Below are 19,522 nucleotides of genomic sequence, written 5' to 3' on the forward strand. Positions count from 1 at the left end.
TCCTTTCAACATTTCCCCAGAAGAATGTGATCTTACAATTGTTCTTTGCTATGCATGTGCTTGTGGTTTTTTATAAACTTCATCCATGTTTTAAGACTTCCTCTGCCTTATATTCCTCCTTTCATTATAGAATATCTATTTAGATGGATAAAGATGCCAACATAATGAATGGCACATGAATGGTGGAAGTTAAATGGTAGAATTGTGAAACTGGAATCATTTGCAGGTTTCCCCCTTCATCTGAGAGAGAAACTCGACAGTCTCAGGGATTTGGCCACACAGTGTCTGAAGCAACTCTAGCAGGTGGTCAATAAGTAGACACTGTTATCCTATTGTACAGATAAGATATCTGAGGCATGGAGGGGTTAAATAATTTGTCCAAGTTCATCACAAGTCTTAGTTCTGAAGCCAGGAAACCTGTCCCTGGAGTCCTTTCTCTTAAATGCGACACTTTTACTCAGCAGTGAGCCAGTAAAATACTTGTTAAATTTGTGTTTAATATACCACACAGAAAACAAAACAAATGCAATATGCTTTAAACACTGAAAACCTTAGATGATATTAAAGTACAAGATAGATTGGTGTAGTAGGAGGAGAACTATGACCAAGTCAGATTGGGATGAAAATTTGGCAGGAATAGACTGAGTTCAGGGTCAGACAGGCACATGATGGGACAGCATGAATCACCTTTGCAAGCGCTGTCTGCATATGTCTAGGAATATTTTGTGACATCCTTTGGAATTAATGCATTAGTGCTCCTTCAGATAAAAATATTTGAATAGCTTTAAGGACTCAGCTTTCCCTTTTTTTCTCGTTAGACTTATCTCTCCCAAAATGAGGAGCCACAAGGTTTTGTTTGTCCCCACTGGAATGATGGCACTGCATTACTGTTCTTCATCTCAGTGAACAGATGGGGATAAATTCATGCATGGTCGGGTAATGAAACAGCATTTCCTTGAGGGTGCGTTCTCTACTCCCAGAGCCTAGCTTAAGCATTCTTGTTATATATGAATCTCTTACTTCATGTTTCTCCCTTCTATTCCTATCACAAATGAGTACACACTATCATTGTTATTCCTTGTTATAGGATGTCCTGCCTGTCTTATTCTGGTTATATCCCTAGGGCCTAGCCCAGTGTAAGGCACATAGCAGTTATTCAGTGTTAAATGAATTAAGCATATCAGATTAATGAAGGTTTTTTGGAATACAGGTTTAATGAGGTAGATTATAAGGAAGGAAAAATAATTTTTAGTATTTATCCTTCCAGACTCAGTGAAAATGTCATGACTCTCCCCAAACCTTTGCCAGGTCCCCTCAGGAAAAGGGAGACCCTGTCTTATCATTGTTCCCACAACGTATTATACAGATCTCTATTCTGACATCTGGAGCTTCCCAGGAGGTTCAGTGGTAAAGAATCCTCCTGCCAATGCAGGAGACACAGGTTCGATCCTTGGGTTGGGAAGATCCGCTGGCAAAACCCACTCCAGTATTCCTGTTGGGAAAATTCCATGGACAGAGGAGCTGGTGGCTACAGTCCACGGGGTCACAAAGAGTCAGACACGACTGAGTGATTGAGCATACACACTCACACGAGAGACAAAATGGAAAGAAAATGTGAGTGAAAATCTACACATAACATATTCTTGTTTTAAAAAGAATATGCACATGTATGTGTACACAGGCATGCACACACACACAAATCTAAACAAAATCACTCCAAGGTGCACCAAACAAAACTTGCCATGTGAAAGGGTATGGGGCTCAAATAATCCATGAGTAAAATGTCCTAAGACTCTTGTGTCAGCAGTGATAAGCAGTATATGAATTGGTACTATTGGTCCACAATATTCAAATCAGAGTTGAGATATGAAAGAGAAAAAAATCAGAACTAGAATATATGATAACTTATATAGTTACTGATCTAATACTTTTAGTATATTAAACAATACTGTTTACATAAAGAAGGAAGAAAGAAAGAAAGGGGGTCATTTTATAAGTTAAAGGTAGGACAACCGTCCCGATTTTCAGTTCAGACTGTTATGGGCATAAAGGTTGCTGATGGAACAATCCAGCTCTCAGATCCCAGTGAATGAGCTTCATGGATGTTCATTTCACTGATCACACACAGGGTACTGTTTCTCCATCCGCTGGGTCCTATAGTTTCCTACAGGCCTGATTCTGCTTGGGAAAAGAGGCGGGCGAGATTCTGCTTCCCTGCCAGGCCACCAGCCCATGTTGGAAGCCACCTCTCACACTGGCAGATTTATGACTCTGGTTCTGGTTCCTCCATCTGTCTGTTTGCCATGCATGCTCTGTCTCCATCCACCGCTCTGTTCAGAGAGCAGCCGGGACACGTGGGACTCTCCATGTGTTTGGCCCTGGCTGCCCTGCCTATTATGGCCTTTCAGATTGTTGTCTAACAAGCATGCTATCACTCATAGCAAATGAGAATACCCTCCGGTGAGAAATGATCAAGGCCAAACTCTAGACCTGGCCATGAACAAGCAAGTGAATTCCATTGGTGCATCTCTCGTCCCCCACAGCTTATGCCGCCTACTATTGCAAGTGACCTAAAACTTTTAGATAACAATACTTATAATTTTAGTGAGTAACTCCTTTTTTAAAATTTTAATTAGAGAATAATTACTTTACAATGTTGTGATGGTTTCTTCCATACATCAACATAAATCAGCCTTAGGTATACCTATGTCCCCTCCTCCTTGATCCCCCTTCCTGCCATCCTCCCCATCCCACCCCTCTAGATTGTCACAGCACTGGCTTTGGGTTCCCTGTGTCATATAGCAAATTCCCACCGGCTATTTATTTTACACATGGTCATGTATATGTTTCAAGGCTATTCTCTCAAATCATCCCACTCTCTCCTTCCCCCCACTGTGTCCAAAATTCTGTTCTTTATGTCTATGTCTCCTCTGATACCCTGCAAATAGGATTATCAGTACTATCTTTCTAGATTCTATATATGTGTTAATATATATTTGTCTTTCTGACTGACTTCATAGTGAATAACTCTTAATAAATTTGTCTTTCAAATATGGAAGCCCAAATTGCAAATAAATAAATAACCCTGGAATATAATACATCAGTTTGGTGAAATCTTTCAGAATTCATGTCTTGACAATGTTTTAAGGAGATCTGATAAGTCACAAGTGATATAAATGCAAAATATTTAGAAGATAGTGTTTTAGGTTGCAAAATATAAAGTCTGCAGAAAGTCACTGGAAGACGTATTATCATTTCGTGTTGTAAGGGGTATCCACTGCATGTTCTGTGTGGCTGTCATCACAAAAGGCATCTAGAGATCCTGGAATATAGGTTTTGGGTTCATGCATTATGCTAGCTGTAGCTCTGATACTTGGTATATCAAAATCATTGCTGTTTCTTTTTTGTTTGTTTATGATTTTATTTTTAAAAAATTAGTTTATTTAGTTGGAAGCTAATTACTTTACAATATTGTGGTGTTTTTGCCATACATTGACATGACTCAGCCATGGGTGTACATGTGTCCACCCACCCTGAACCCCCTTCCCATCTCCCTTCCCACCCGATCCCTCTGGGTTGTCCCAGAGCAACAGCTTTGAGGGCCCTGCTTCATGCATCAAACTTGCACTGGTCTTCTATTTTACATATGGTAATATATGTTTCAATACTATTCTCTTACATCATCCCACCCTCTCCTTCTCCCACATAGTCCTGTTTCTTGAATGTAGGCTCTGGAGTTGAAAGGTCAGTTCCCTCCCTTCTTGATGGGTGACTTTGGGCAGATAACTGAATATTTCCAAGCTTTTTTTCCCCCATGATTTTAAACATGGGGGTAATAACTATATCAGAAAACTATTGATTATTAGAAATGTATAGAAAATCATCTAGAAAAGCTCAAAGAGTGTTTATTGCTTTCACTTACTGGTTGGTCTAGGTAAGAATGTGTGTTGAAATTGATTTAAAAACTGTCCTGGATTAAGGAAACATGGTGTGATTCAAGCTCTGCTCTGCCCCTAACCAGGTGGTCAGTCTTGGACCACTTGGCTGACCTCTCTGGTTCCTTCTCTGTCAATCTCTCATCTGTTAGACTACAGTGGTCCCTAAACATTTTTCTTTTACACCAAGGAGCAGTTTCACGGAAGACAATTTTTCCATGGACTGGGGAGGGGGAATGGTTTCAGGATGATTCAAATGCATTGCATTTATTGTGTGCCTTATTTCTATTATTATTACACCAGCTCCACCTCAGATCATTAGACATGAGATCCTGGAGGTTGGGGAACTCTGTAGGAGACCTTTAAGTTGCTCTTTCAGCTCCAAGATCTTTGTTTTATGATAGAAACATAGGACAAGGTAGGACTGATTAAGGGACCTGATATCACATAATTGGGCTTCAGTCTCTCTTCTGTTGGTTAAGCTCTCCAGGGCCAGCGTAGTTTCTTACAGTGCTTCTTCCTCCAGCCTTCATTCACTTTTCAACTCCCATAGGGCTTTGCCCTCACGAAATCATCTTCCCTTGGAGCAAAGTGGACACAGCCTCCTCCAGAGTCATCACAGTGCCTGATACCTGTCACCTGTGTTTCTAAAGGACAGCAGAGGCTGGCAGCCCCTCCCTGGGTGTGCACGTATCATGCTCTGAGGAAGAGAAGAGGGTTCTCTGCACACTTCTCAATACCAGTGTCTAAGCAGCTGCAGAGCTTTCAGTCCCAGTGAGTTGTAGATGCTTCCAGTATCCTCCTTGGGAGGCTTCTTTACTAGTGAGCATTTTTGAGAAAGGCATGGTTTTTGCTGTGTATGTTGTGTGTTCACACGTGTTAGTCACTCAGTTGTGTCCAACTCTTTGCGACCCCATGGACTGATAAATCACCAACTTCCTCTGTCCATGAGATTCTCCAGGCAAGAACACTGGAGTGGGTTGCCATGCCCTTCTCCAGAGGATCTTCCAGGCCCAGGGATCGAACCTGGGTCTCCTGCATTGCAGGCAGATTCTTTGCTGTCTGAGGCACCAGGGTTTTTCCTGTAGATCTTGTTTAAAAGTGATCCAGGGGATTTTAAACATACTGACCATGCTGCCCAACATCTTCATGCTCTGTTTAATCTTTCCTGATGAGTACCAGTGACAGCTCAGATCTGCAGAGAGGATTCTAGTCCTCTGGCCTGCTGAGTTATGCTTGGTTCAAGACCTCTTGACGTCTGCTTTATCCCACTTGAGTGTAAATAAAGGAATTCAGCTGTAGACATTTCTATGCTTTTCAAAGCTGAAGGCTTCGATAGAATCAAGGCCATTTGGATGATGGCTTTGGAAATTATCCAGCAGCTCAGATAATAAGTGTTTTGTGGATTGGAGAGTCTTCATTACTGCTTCCTGTGTGGCTCAGCTGGTAAAGAATCCACCTGTAATGTGGGAGACCTGGGTTTGATCTCTGCGTTGGGAAGATTCCCCTGGAGAAAGGAATGGCTACTCACTTCAGTATTCTGGCCTAGAGAATTCCATGGACTGTATAGTCCATGGGGTTGCAATAAGTCAGACATGACTGAGTGACTTTCACTGTCACTTTTCACTTACTGGTCTTAATCTAGGGGCGGCACCTACACATTCAGAAGGCTCTGAAATCGACACTTGCAATGAAGTGTAGCACCAAGGTGGCACATTACCTTTCCAAAGCAGGGTGTTCTCTTGAACTTTTTTTTTCCCCCTTTCTGAACAGTGGATATAAGAGAAATGGGAATTTAAAATGAATTAGCTAAAATACTGCTCTCAGTAAAAAGTAAAATGCATTGTGATCACCAAGTAAACTCATCATCACATAATTTTAGGCAAATGATAGTCTTTTCAAGAAACAAATTATCAAAACTCCTAACACAATCATCTACTCATCAGTCATTAAAAGAGGCATTGTAAAGGTGGTAAGGACCATCTCAAAGGTGTAAGGACATCTCGCTGTCAGATGATGTCGGGTAAAAAACAGTCCGTAAAGGAATTTGGAGCACTCATCCATCACAAGGATAGTAAATAGGGAAATGGATATTCTTCTTCAAGCTTTTGAAAAAATCCACAGCAGTTAATGAGGATATTTATAACTCTTTCCGGGGGGGGGGGGGGGGCGGGGAATGTAAATTGTAATGACTAAGTACATTTGCAATAAAGAAAATGTACTCATGGTAAAGATGAATAAATATAGGGACTTCCCTGATGGTTCAGTGGTTCAGACTCCACGTTTCCACTTCAGGGAACATGGGTTCGATCCCTGGTTGGGGAGCTAGGATCCCACATGTTGCATGGTTGGGTCAAAATAAAGTGAAAAAACAGTGCAGGCTTCTAATAAAAAATAAAAAAGGAAATCATGTGATAATGTACAAAAGGGAAAAGATGTGAATGATGAAATGTTAAAAGGGGTTTCAATAGCTGAGGTTGTTCAGAGCCAGGAAGAGGCAGATGACAAGGCACTCGGGTGCCGACACTGTCTCCTCTGCCGCCGCAGCTGCGCTCCTCATCAGCCAGGCAACAGATGTGCCTTTACCCAGGGCCCGCTCTCTGATCCACGCTGTGCTTTGCGCTTTTGTGTTCACTCCCAGAGCTTCTGGCCTAGAAACCCCCTAAATGAAGCGTCACGGTTTCCTCCAGATTGGGCCTTTCCATCAAACTATGCTTGTCTCTTCCTTTCCTAGGAAATTCTTGCAGAGTCTTGTGCATGTATGCTCACGTGTACGCGTGCATGCAGACCACGAGCTGGGTCGATTCTCCTGGGCTGGGTGTCAAACATTCTGCTGTTTCAATTCTAAGTACTCCCGTCACTTTGTTGTGAGGCCAATAAAGGTTTACTAGCTATCTTCTCATGCCCTGTGGTGCTGGGGCTGAGATACAATATGGGTAAATCAGATTGTCCACCGAGTTAAATCCTCTTATCCAAAAAGGCTCTCTGCCTTTGAGTTTATTCAGGGGCCCTGAGGCAGTTGTGAGCCAGGGTTTCCACGATGGTCAGAAGGCACCCTGCAGATTTCCCGGAAGCCCGGGCCGACACTTTTGGCTAAATGGTTCTGGACGCAATAAATACTCCAAGCTCTAACCTTTCCTAAGTCCCCGCACGGTTGCTCCCACGTGGCCTTGCCTCCACATGATGCTGATCCTTTCTGACAGCGAAGCACAAAAGGAGAAATGGGAAGTGACAGATCAAACCCACAGCAGAGTCCTTTCCCTCATGACTTTTCTTGTGCATCCCGGCAATTAGTGCCCATTCTCAGAGACACAGTGTAGGGTGTGAGGTTGTTCTCCAGCACATCAACCACAGAATACACAGAACACCAAGGATAAGTCCAGGTTGAGGTGCCTCCTTAGAGAACTGCCGTTTGTGTCACATGTCACCCCTGAGGAGTCCCGCCTTCTTTCTTTGTTGTTTAGTCTGTAAGTCATGTCCGACTCTCTTGTGATCCCATGAACTGGAGCCCCCCAGGTTCCTCTGCCCAGCATTCCCCAAGCAAGAATACTATGGAGTGGGTTGTCGTTTCCTCCTCCAGGGGATCTTCTCAACCTCGGAATTGAACCCATGTCTCCTGTACTGGCAGGAGGACTCTTTACCACGGAGTCCCCAGAGTAGCCCTCCCTTCTTTCTACTCCAGGGAAAATAGGAAATGGGCTTAAAAAAGGAGTACACACACACACACACACTGTACCACTCTGAGAAACCCTGCACACACAGAAACACACACGCTGTCCCATTCTGTGTAACCCTTGGCCAGGCACAAATTAAACTCCAGAAAGAAAGTCAAGAGAGACTAAAGAATTGGGAATCTAACATTTGGAACCTTCCAGTTATAAGGTTTTTGTTCAGCTTTTAAGGAATATTAAAACCAGACCGATCTTGGAGATCATTTAGCCCAACCCTACCTTCTACAGATGAGAAATCCACCCCACAGAGGGAACATGCCTTATCAGAGGTCACACAGTTACTGGGGTACAAAGCCATAACTGACGTCCCTCCCTCTTTTGACAGAGCAGACCTGAGACAGGGCGACTCGGAGCATGAGGATGAAGGATGCACACTCAGGGGATAGGGGTGTGCTGAGTTTGGCACTTGGGATCTGTGTTCAGGTGGCCTGATACAGACTGCGCTCGGATATGCTGTACCTCTCCAAGAGGGACAGAAGTGAATATGGCTCCCTGCTCCCAGGAAATGTCTCTGAGCATCAGGAGAAGTCCACTCTCTGTCCTGCAGCTGCTCACTTATTTTCAGGTTTCGGGGGAAGATAAAGCACCACAGCAGGGTTTTAAGGCCACTGGACTCTCTGCCATTATCCCATCAGCTGTTATCAGTGCTGGGTCCTAGCAATCCTCCTCGTTTGAGAGGAAAATAAAAGTAGAACCAAATGGGTGGGTTACTGTCCAGTCACATAGAGAACTAGCTGCAGCCTTCAGCAAATCATTTAACGTAGCTAATGACTGTCTTCCTAAATGAACTCACAGACTCAGAGTCAAAAATGAAGGAAATTGGACCACACACTTTCTCTATGCTCTTGGAGATATCTCTTTTCTATTTCTCTGGGATGCTATGAGGATAAAGTAGGCAAGGGCTGCAGAAAACAAGAAAATTTAAAGAAGTTATCCTTGCCATCTTCATTTATGGAATATTCCTCAGCACATATATTGAAGGCCCACCATCATTATTGGTCACACTTTTCTCCCCAAGAAGGAGGAATGGAATGTCCAAATCAAAGTTCCATACTTGAAAATGAGAGGAGAATTCTAGATCCTTAAAATTCAGTTCACTGTCCAGTGGCCACACTCCCTTGGCTTCCCATCACGGCATTTGACCCCATGTCAGTTCATATTATTTGGGGGAAAGGAGTATAATGATCAAAATTCATAGTTTGAGAAGAATTTCTGCTGAAATCTTAGAATGAAATAAGAGAAATTCCTCATAAAGCTCTGTTTTATTTTTGTTTTTTTGGTCATATGTGTTTTTGTTTATTAGAATTGCTGTTTAAATCTTACTAAAGATTGGCCATTTCATAATTATGCCAGAAGAATCAGAATGTTTTAAAAATATCTTTCAGTTTGAAAATACTGCATTGATGTAGAATTTAATTATATAACAGAAGAAAAAAATAACTTCCATTAGCACTCAGAGATAATAGCTGTACATTTTAGTTTATTTCTTGCCAGTTTTTTTATGTATAATTATAAATTTGGGATTATACTTGTAACACATACAGTGTCTTCTTAGGGTCTATTAAATATTCAGAGCCACCGACAACCACATGTCTCATTTGGCACTGGTCCACTTAGGAGGAACTATAGCTTGTCAACAGGGCAGCATCACTTGCTCCTCTTCAGCCTGTTTCCTTGCAGTGATCCAGGGCAGCTCAGGTGCAAGGAGACCACAGACACATCAGAGGATGCAGGAGCCACCTTGGCTTACAAGACTTATCATGTCCCATCAGACTCAATAAAAGGTGCAATAGTTCCACAGACATAGCTTCCAAGTTTCCAGAGTCACTTGGACTGGGAAATCATACCATGGCACTGTCTTGGGTAATATCAGTTCTCTGAGTCCAGGGGCAATTCATCAATCAGGGGTTAATTCTGCCTAGTAACATAGCTGATACATACCCTCTTTTTCTGGAGAAACGGAGCTAGAAAACTAAGAGAATCTCATATTCTCTTGTAGAAGGGAAAAAGCTTTTACCTCTGATACTATATACAATTGTTTAGCCCTCATAAAAATCTTCTCACTAACTCATAAGCATGCTTCATTTCTCTTAGAGGTGTTTCAGAAATATCACAGCCTCATAATGAGTTTGGACAATCCTCTAGTTCTGTGTATTTAGCTACCACCTTCTACTCTTTTTCTAAAAAATTTTTTTTCCCAATTATTTTTATTAGTTGGAGGCTAATTACTTTACAGTATTGTAGTGGTTTTTGCCATACATTGACATGAATCAGCCATGGATTTACATGTGTTCCCCATCCTGAACGCCCCTCCCACCTTCCTCCCTTAAAGCTGACTGAACATCCCTACTCAGGTTATCTCCTTAACATAAATTCAAGGAATGGAATTAATGGGTCCAAAGTTTATAAAACTCTTGTACGTCTTTGACCAGCTGCTCTTCAAAAAGAAACTGTCAGCTTACATTTTTTAATGGCCAGTTTCTTTAAAAATATTATTTGTTTATTTTTGGCTGCACTGGGTCTTCATTGCCTTGCACGGGCTTTCTCCAGCTGTGGGGAGCAGGAACTACTGTGTTGTGGCGCATGGACTTCTCATCGCAGAGGCTTCTCTTGTGTAGCCTGGTTCTAGGGTACATGGGCTCAGTAGTTGTGGCTCCTGGGCTCTAGAACACAGGCTCAATAATGGTGGCACAAGGGCCTAGCTGCTCCATGGTGTGTGATATCTTCCTGGATCAGGGATGAAACCCATGTCTCCTACATTGGCAGGTGAATTCCCCACCACTGAGCTACCAGGGAAGCCCCTCAGTTTACGTTTTGACTCAAATTGTATGAAAGTACTTATACCTTTAACAACACAGGTTATACTTCTTTAAAGCACTTGCCAATTTTACATGGGGAAAATTCTGCACTTTAAAAAATGACTTTTCTGTGATAATTCATGAGTTTAGAAATGTTTGCGTGCATACAATTTATTTTGTTAATTGTCTATTTTTGTCCTTGCCCATTTTTATTTTGGGAAGCTCATCTTTTTAAGTAGTAAGAATATTTACATGGGAATCTCATATTCTGCAAATATTTTTGCAGTCTTTATTTACCTTTTATTTTGGTAGAAATGCTTCTTTTCCAGGTAGACTTATCAGTCCTCTTCCATCTGCTTGTATTAACATTCCTAATGCTTTTGTGAATGTGTATGTAGACTTTCTAAGTGTTTGAAATCCCTATTTTTCTTGCTTTATAATGTGCATTGAAAAGCTTTCCGCTTATTTTAGGCTCCGAGACAGTTTATGTAGTTACTGACTTTCTAGGCCTTGAAATTTTGAAGGAATTTATATTATAGTTATGTGTCTCCAATGAAATGAGATAAATTTTAGACAGTTTAAAATTTTCTCTATTGTTATTCACCTATTCAGTTTTCTACTTCTATTAAAGGCATTGTTAAAAAGTTACATTTTCATAGAATATTATCGATTTTATTGAGAGGTAAGCATGTACTGGCATAGAGCTGAATATACAAAACTGTAGTACAGACTTTTAAACATTTATATATTTTTGCTTATATATTTTTTCTCTTTTTTTTTAACTTTTGTCTTTATGTTAGAACAAGGGGATTGTACATTTTATTTATCAATCTTATTGTTTTCTGATTCATTGATTTGTTCATAATTTTTATTGATCTGCTTCCTTTGCTTTCCTTGTTTTTCTCTTTTTTTTTTTTTAAAGGAAAAATGTCTCTATGATTACAAAAAGTAATTGCAGGAGAGCCCAGGCAATGTATTTCCTGGTACTAGCAAGACGATAGGTAAATGTTAGTAAGTCAATGGATCTCTCAGGGATTCTAGTCTGAGAACATGAGATAATGGTATGTTTATGGGACAGGAGAAACCAGGACCTGAGTCCAGCTAAGCCCAGTGCCTCTGGTTAGAGCCACCATTAAACCATTCCAGATAGAACCCAATGTAGCCTCTAGGCTTTACCTGGGGAGCGAATTGTGTCATCTTTTGAGATGCCTGGAAGTGGGGCTTTTATGCTTTCTCTTAGTCCCTGGGCTGGTGAGAAGGGGAAGTTAAGAGGGGCACATCCCCTATCACTCTGAACAGGAAGTGTCACCAGTGTCTCATAGAATCGATAAACAGGAGGTGGGACTAGGGTCTCCATGGAGTCTCCTCTGCAGGGAGAGGAAGTTCGTCTGTGATCCTGAAGAAGGTGAAGATCAGTTTCCAGTTTTTCTTTGTTTCCCCTACTTCTAACCAGTTAGTGCATGCTAGACACTGTGCCAAGTATTTGTATGAAGCATCTTCAGTCTGGATAACTCCGTGAACTAACCAGTCACATTATCTCCATTTTGGGGGCAGAGGGGAAGGGAACAGTACAGTGACTTGCCGGAAGTCACACAGACAGGAGGTCCTGTAGGTTGCACTGCAAAGCTTGTGTTTTTCACCACCATGAGAGATCCTGTTTTATCACAGTTGATCTTAATTCCTACTGCAGAGCTTTATCATTTAAGGGGGAGCTTGTCAAGTCTAGAAATAATGATAAAAATGAACTTAAAGTACTCATTATGTGCATATTCTCCTCTAAATCCGATTCCATTTCTCACCTTAAAGCAAGGAAAACATGTGTATGGAAAACAATACTTGAACTGAACATCTGAGTAATTAGTACATTCCTCAGCATGCCAGTGAGTATTTTTATTATTGTCCCAAAGAGATGGGAGTGGGGGATGAGGGAGAAAGAGTAGGGGAGGAGGGAAAGTTGAGGGGGAGGAATCTTTGGAAGAAAAAAGGGGTGAATGATAACTGAGATCACATCCCAAATAATCTGACCCCATAGCATGTACAAAGAAATGTTTATTTTAAAATACAAAGTCATTTTTTAAGTTAAAATTAAGATGTCTAAGTGTTAAATCACTTTACTAGACAGTACAGATATGTGAGTTATGCTTTTGAAACAGTCTCCCTAGAGAACTGCTGGGCCTTTTTTTTTTTCCCCTCATGAGAGAGAAGAGTGCAATCAATGAAGGTAAAGTTGCAACTTAATTGAATGTCAAGCAACGTGAGCAGAATCAGCTGCCCAGAATAAATCACGGCAAATCAGGTCGAGCGATTTCTCTCATCTCCGGCCTCTCTGGAAATTCAGTCAGAAGGACAGGAGATGCAGGCTGGAGGGGGGCGGGGAAGGATTCTGTCCCACTCTGTCATGAGTCTTTATAGTGAGGCCAGCATTTACATTCCAACCTCTTCTGAATACACACAAAGCAAGCCATACATTTTTTGTTTTCAAGAGCACAATTAAGTATAGCACAATGCTATATACTTAACATGGCAGCCACTCATGACTATTGACTTACATATTCAGACATACTTTAAAAATGATATATATTTCAATTCAGGCACCAAAAAGCAAAAGCCACCTGTAAAAGACAAGGCCTACTTAGATGAGATTTTATGCAGGGCTCTACTCACTCTATTTTGACCAGAAAAGGACACATCTAGTAAAGCTGCTGCTGTAAGCCCAGGAAGAGAGGAAAGAGGAGAAAAAGCAGACAGGAAATGTTGTTCAGGACCCGACAGGCAAGAAGGAAATCTCTTTCTGTACTTACAATAGCAGTTGGGGTGGCAGCCAGCACGCAGTAGAGCAGCAGAGGGGTGATGAAGCTTTCCTCCTCTGTCCCCGGGTAAGGCTTCATTAGGTCTCCATCCTGACAGAAGAATCCTTGGATATGCACCTGAAAAGTGTCAGTGCATTCGAAGTAGTAGGCAAGCAGCACTGTCCCAGCCATGATGACAAGCTGAAAATACAGCATGGCCACACAGAGACATTAGCAGGGCTTCGGAGCCACGCCCGCCCCTCCGAGCATACTCCCTCCATCACCCGGCAGCTGTCGTCGCGCTGGTACTGGCAAGGGTGTGTGTGTCTGGCTCCACATGCGCCGGGTTCAGGGAGTGTGTGCTCACTTGTCTGCCTTGTAACATCTGTTATATAAGCCTCCCAGCAAATAAGAACGGCTCCCATCTGAGAGGCAGACCACAGCATCGCTTGTAGAGAGACCCAGCTTCTCCTGCCTCCCTGCCCCGCCCAGAGGATGCGTGGGAACCAAGGCAATGCTGCCATTCAGGACAGAGGTGAAAAGTCAAAGGACAGTGGCATGTGAATTGGCCAGATGTAGCATGAGATTTGCTCATGGAAAATTTCAGAAAATATTAGAGAGAAACTTACCTTATTATAAAGTATTAGAGGCAGGTAAATGATGAATGAATGAACAAATGAATGAATGATCAGGAAAGCTAAAGCCTAGAAAAGGTTAAGGGAAATTTTCAGAACCACACCCTAAATTAATGGCATGGATAAGAATATCATACAGGTATCCTATATCAGTCATAACTCTTATCCTTTTCCAAAAAGGTATTACCTTCATTCCAAAAATAAAGGTAAGGCTTTTCTACCTTTAATAAAGGCTTTCTATCAGTCAATAAAGGACTTTGCTGATGATCACATCTTATTCTATATGTACTTCATAAGGTTTGGACACAAAGAGGGATACAATTTTATCCTTTCATTTAGCTCAGACATGTCCCAGATACTCACTGAGGTTTAGAGGAAGCCTTTAATAGGTGTGAGGAGTTGGGGGAGTTATGGAAACACCATTATTTTCCTCATTTACAATAGAAACACCAAAATGGCAAGATGAGATGGTGATAGACAGAAAAGAGATCTTTAAGATCATGACATTACAGAAAATTAAGCTGGAAAAGACCTTGGAAATCTTCCCATTTAAAACCTTTATTTCATAGATGAGCAAATAGAGGCCCAGCAAGGAGAACTAACTACTGTTGGATTATCCAATAAGTAAACCAAACATGTGCTCATGCTGACAATCAGCAAAGCAAGGAAACTGAAATGGAGAAAAAGTATTTTAAAATGTTGATTTGTTTAAAAGTATCAAAGTAATCATTTTGGGAAAAATTAGAACTTGGTAGAAGGCAATGGCAACCCACTCCAGTACTCTTGCCTGGAAAATCCCATGGGCAGAGGAGCCTGGTAGGCTGCAGTCCATGGGGTTGCGAAGAGTCAGACATGACTGAGTGACTTCACTTTCACTTTTCACTTTCATGCATTGGAGAAGGAAATGGCAGCCCACTCCAGTGCTCTTGCCTGGAGAATCCCAGGGACAGTGAAGCCTGGTGGGCTGCCGTCTATGGGGTCGTACAGAGTCAGACATGACTGAAGTGACTTAGCAGCAGCAGTGTGTCTTTTACGGCTTAAAAATTGTTTCTCTGTGGAAGTACATAGGCGGCAGGGAGGAAGAAGTGTAATCTTTGAGGGTTTAGTCTCCAGTTTTTATTCCAGCCTTGGAGTGACTAACCTAAGGTCACGTAGCTAGTTAGTGTTAGACCCAGGACAAGAAACCCACGTTTTCTGATCTCCAGGGGGCAAAACACCTGTCATGGAGTGGAAATCACCTCCTATGCAAGTTATGGGGGGAGGCAAGGCAGCTCAGTTCTCATGCAGAGAGGCACTGTTTGTCATCTTTATCCACATCCATGTCCATTTCTTTAGCCACAACTCCGGAGCAGAGCCTCGCACTCTGCCCACTCTTTCACACCAGGCACAGTCTCTGCCTCTGGGAAGTTAGCTTTGTGATTCCTCCTCCTCATTGTCTTTAGGGGTCATTTGGATTAAGAATCTTCCCCAGTCTTCCATTTTCTCTAATTCAATGCCTTCCCTCTTTGGTTCAGAAGCCTTGAATTATCTCTGGCTGCACTGACTTCAAACTCCTAACCATCCTGCTATAAAGGTCTGTAGGCTCCAAATCATACTTTCCAATCACTCTCATACCCAGCATGTTTCTGGCTCTATAAGGATTATATTCCATTATCTGACGCTTGCTACCTTCCTCCCCAGTGGACCTTCTGTCACAACTTCTGACCATCCAGTAATCTCTAGACGTTTGCATGTGTTTCTCGGTGCCTGAAGTCGTTTATTGGCATATGTAAATTACCAGTGCTCGTGCCACCATCTCTACTGTTTCAAGCATTTTCTTTCTTTCCTCTTTAACACAAACTTGGATACAGATGTTTCCTAGAAGGATGAGAAATAGGTGCTCCCAAGCTGCCCCAGTGAATGGTGCTCTTGCCAGCAGCTAGTTTATAAAGTCAAGGCCATGATGTCTCTGTTTCTCTTCTGTTGCCCTGCTCAGTTGAATTGACTGGATGGGAAGGAAGATGGCCAGCTGACCTGAATGTTTTGGAGCGAACACTAGGATTCCAACAGTGTGGGGGCTCTGCCTCTATATCTGTTTTCTGCACAGGCCTGATCTGATTTCTGTTTATCTTATCCATGTGGCAGGAAACACATTTTCTCTCTCTCAGCTTCATTAGTCCTTAGGAGAAATGTGCTTGGAGAACAGGCAGATCAATGGGGGCTTTTTGGATAAAACAAACATAAATAAATGGCATCTAGCTTCCTCTATTGAGGAGGAATGTTATATTTTATTAGGTGCATTTGTGCTACCACTTCCATTTAAAAGAGAAAAGGTAAAGGGAAGTAAATGATAGCAAAATTGTGTGTGTGTGTATATATATACACATATATATATATGTGATCTATATACAAATGACCTATATATATGTGTGTGTATATATATAATCATACATATATATACACATTATATATGTATACATTATACATATACATTATACTTATATAATGTATGTGTGTTCATGTTAGGTCACTTTAGTCGTGTCTGACTCTATGCAACCCTATGGACTGCAGCCTGCCAGGCTCCTTTGTCCATGGGATTCCCCAGGCAAGGATACTGGAGTGGGTTGCCATGCCCTCCTCCAGGGGATCTTCCCAACCCAGAGATTGAACCCAGGTCTCCCGCATTGCAGGCAGTTTCTTTACCATGAGCACAGGCTTCTTTTCTCTTGAATGTTCTCTCGTGAAAGAAAGTGAAAATGAAGAAACTCAGTCGTGTCTGACCCTTGGTGACCCCATGGACTGTAGCCTACCAGGCTCCTCCATCCATGGGATTTTCCAGGCAAGAATACTGGAGTGGGTTTCCATTTCCTTCTCCAGGGGATCTTCCTGACCTAGGGATCAAACCCGGGTCTCCCACATTGTAGGCAGATCTTTACTGTCTGAGCCACCAGGGAATCCAGCTTTCTCTAGTGACCATGTGTTAAAAACAAGAGCAGGAACAGGAGCAGCACGTTGATTCTGCTTCCATGGGCAAACTCACAGCACGGATGCACACAGTTAGCTGTCAGCATCCTCCCTTCCTCCTGCCTATCCTGGGCCACATTCATCACTGTCTAGGTTTGTGTCAGTCGTGCCAGCTGGCACCCTCGCTGTCTGCGCTGCCTTCTCCAGCCCCAGCTAGGGAGGTCTGGAGGGTGGCCATAATGTTGGCGTCACATGAGCAGATGGCGAGGCTGTGCCGGACCCACGTGCTGGTGGCAGGGTTGATGATACCAGTGTGAAAAGAGCAGTTAAGGCTGTGGGGAGATAAGGTGTCAGGAGCTCCCGTATCAGGGATTCTCCTCAGCTGTCGCTTCCTAAGAATGACAACCCGATATGTGAGGATGCATGAAGTCCTGATCATCCTATGAAGATTCAGAAGGCAGCAGCCAGCAGTGTATGAGAAGCAGCTTCTTGGAGTCGACAGTCCTGTGTTTCTACCCCAGCCCTCTGCTGATGGGAGAAAAGGTAAGGTCACAGAGGGGTAACTGGGAAGGTCACAAAGCTGAGAGGAGAGACTGAGATGATAGATACATTTTCCTTTGGTTGGTAAAGTCTGAAGAAATTGTGGACCACTAATTTATACAACTTATAAAAATTTTTTATAAAAACTTTACACAAATTTATTATAATTTATAAAGGAGATCAGTCCTGGGTGTTCATTGGACGGATTGATGCTGAAGCTGAAACTCCAATACTTTGGCCACCTCATGCGAAGAGTTGACTCATTAGAAAAGACCGTGATGCTGGGAGGGATTGGTTGTAGGAGGAGAAGGGGACGACAGAGGATAAGATGGCTGGATGGCATCACCGACCTGATGGGCATGAGTTTGAGTAAACTCCGGGAGTTGGTGATGGACAGGGAGGCCTCATGTGCTGCGGTTCATGGGGTCGCAAAGAGTCGGCCACGACTGAGCGACTGAACTGAACTGAACTGAATTTATACAACAGGATACAAGCTAGGAGAGCAGGGGACAGATAATGGTGTATGACTCATGTGAGTGAGTGCAACTGTGTGTGTGTGTGTCCAGGGATGTAGGGGCAGACTTATGATGTGGGAATGAGAGGACTGGTATCTGGTTTGGAGTGTAAAGGGGATATTTTTATTTTAAGATTTATTTTTATTTATTTATTTGGCTGTGTCAGTCTTGGTTGCAGCGTGTGGGATCTAGTTCCCTGACCAGGGATCAAACCTGGGCCTCCTGCATTGGAAGCTTGGACCCTTAGCTTCTGGACCACCAGGGAAGTCCCTAAAGAGCATATTTGAACTGAGGGATCCTAGTGCTAAGTGACCAATCATCTCAGTTTGCCCAGGACCAAGGGGTGTCCTGGGACGTGGGACCTATCAGTGCTAACATGGAGATGTTTGTGTGTCTTGAACAAATTGGGGTGCTCAGTCACTCTACCTGAGGCAATGAATGCTTCCCTCCCCCAAAAGCTTTCTTATTCTGGTCTTGCCAGAAGTGATTGAGATCAGTGCCAATTAATCAGCCAACCAACAACTGTTTCTGAAAACTGTCTCTGCATTCAGTCCTGAACTAAGTGTAGTGAAGGTGAGGAATTCTCAGATATGCTCTCTAATCTCAAGTCATTTGTGACCCAACTGAGGAGCACACGTCAACACAGGAAACAGACAGTGATCTGTAGGAGGGTGTCAGTTGATACCAAGCTGGGGTTCATATATGGTTGGTGACCTAGTAGGGCTGGGTGTTGACAGAAGGAGAGCAAGGGAAGGGGCTGCTGTGTAGAGGAGGGGAGAGGGCAAGGGGGTGGAGAAGGCAGAGTGGTGTGTGTTCAGGATATTGATTTTGACTAAGCCCCAGGGACATATGTTCAATTCCATAGAGAGAGAGAATAAAGGATACTCAGAGCAGAAGGAACGTTGCATCAGAGCTTAGATGATCAGATCTGGCATGGTTGCGATGCAGAAGCAAAGTCTTAGAATCTCAAGGGATAGTACACATTAAAGATTTGCATGTTGTTCAGTACTGGCAAAGTATGTTAGGCACCAAGGTCAGTAGCTGCACAAAACAACTGGGGTGGGAAACCCCCAAGTGGTACTGATGGACAAGATAGTAAGCTGGAGGGGAAATACCTGAGAAAACTGATTGTGAGCCCCGTGAGACCTCACTGGGAACCCTTAGATATAAAAGTGATGCTTTGAGAGGACCTGGAAGTCTTCCATAATTACAGGGGCAAGAGTCAAGGAGAAACAGAAGGAGTAGGAGATGGGGGAGATGGTGATGGTAAAGGTGATGATCTATACTATGCATGTCTTGGGAACTGTTCTAAGCATATGACATAAATCAACTCTTTTCTCTGTGCTCAACCAACCAAAATGGTACACATATTATTTCCATTTTATAGAAGAGGAAACAGAAGCCCGGAGAGATAACATGAATTATATAAGGTCACATAACTTGGCTGAATCTAGGATTACTACTGTAATTATGATGTATTTCTTCACACAAACTCTGCCAGCCTGGGGAAAATCAGGTTAGAAACATGTCAGCATAATATTAAGGGCTAAACCATGTGCTACAAACTTGAGTACTTAAAAAAATTTCATTTGACTGTGCTGGGTCTTAGTTTCGGCATGTGGGATCTAGTTCCCTG

The 19,522-nt window shown here is 42.6% G+C and overlaps 1 protein-coding gene across 1 annotated transcript in view; it reads right to left on the bottom strand.

The window, feature by feature from the left end:
* PLPPR1 (phospholipid phosphatase related 1) overlaps positions 1-19,522 on the bottom strand; it is a 131,494-nt gene that overhangs the window by 29,304 nt on the left and 82,668 nt on the right. The window contains exon 3 of the mRNA XM_061163951.1: positions 13,266-13,454. Within this exon, the coding sequence (XP_061019934.1) occupies positions 13,266-13,454 (189 nt within the window). The remainder of the gene's footprint in view (positions 1-13,265; positions 13,455-19,522) is intronic.

The sequence above is a fragment of the Dama dama genome, chromosome 16, assembly GCF_033118175.1.
Source record: "Dama dama isolate Ldn47 chromosome 16, ASM3311817v1, whole genome shotgun sequence".
In the NCBI taxonomy this organism is placed as follows: Eukaryota; Metazoa; Chordata; class Mammalia; order Artiodactyla; family Cervidae; genus Dama; species Dama dama.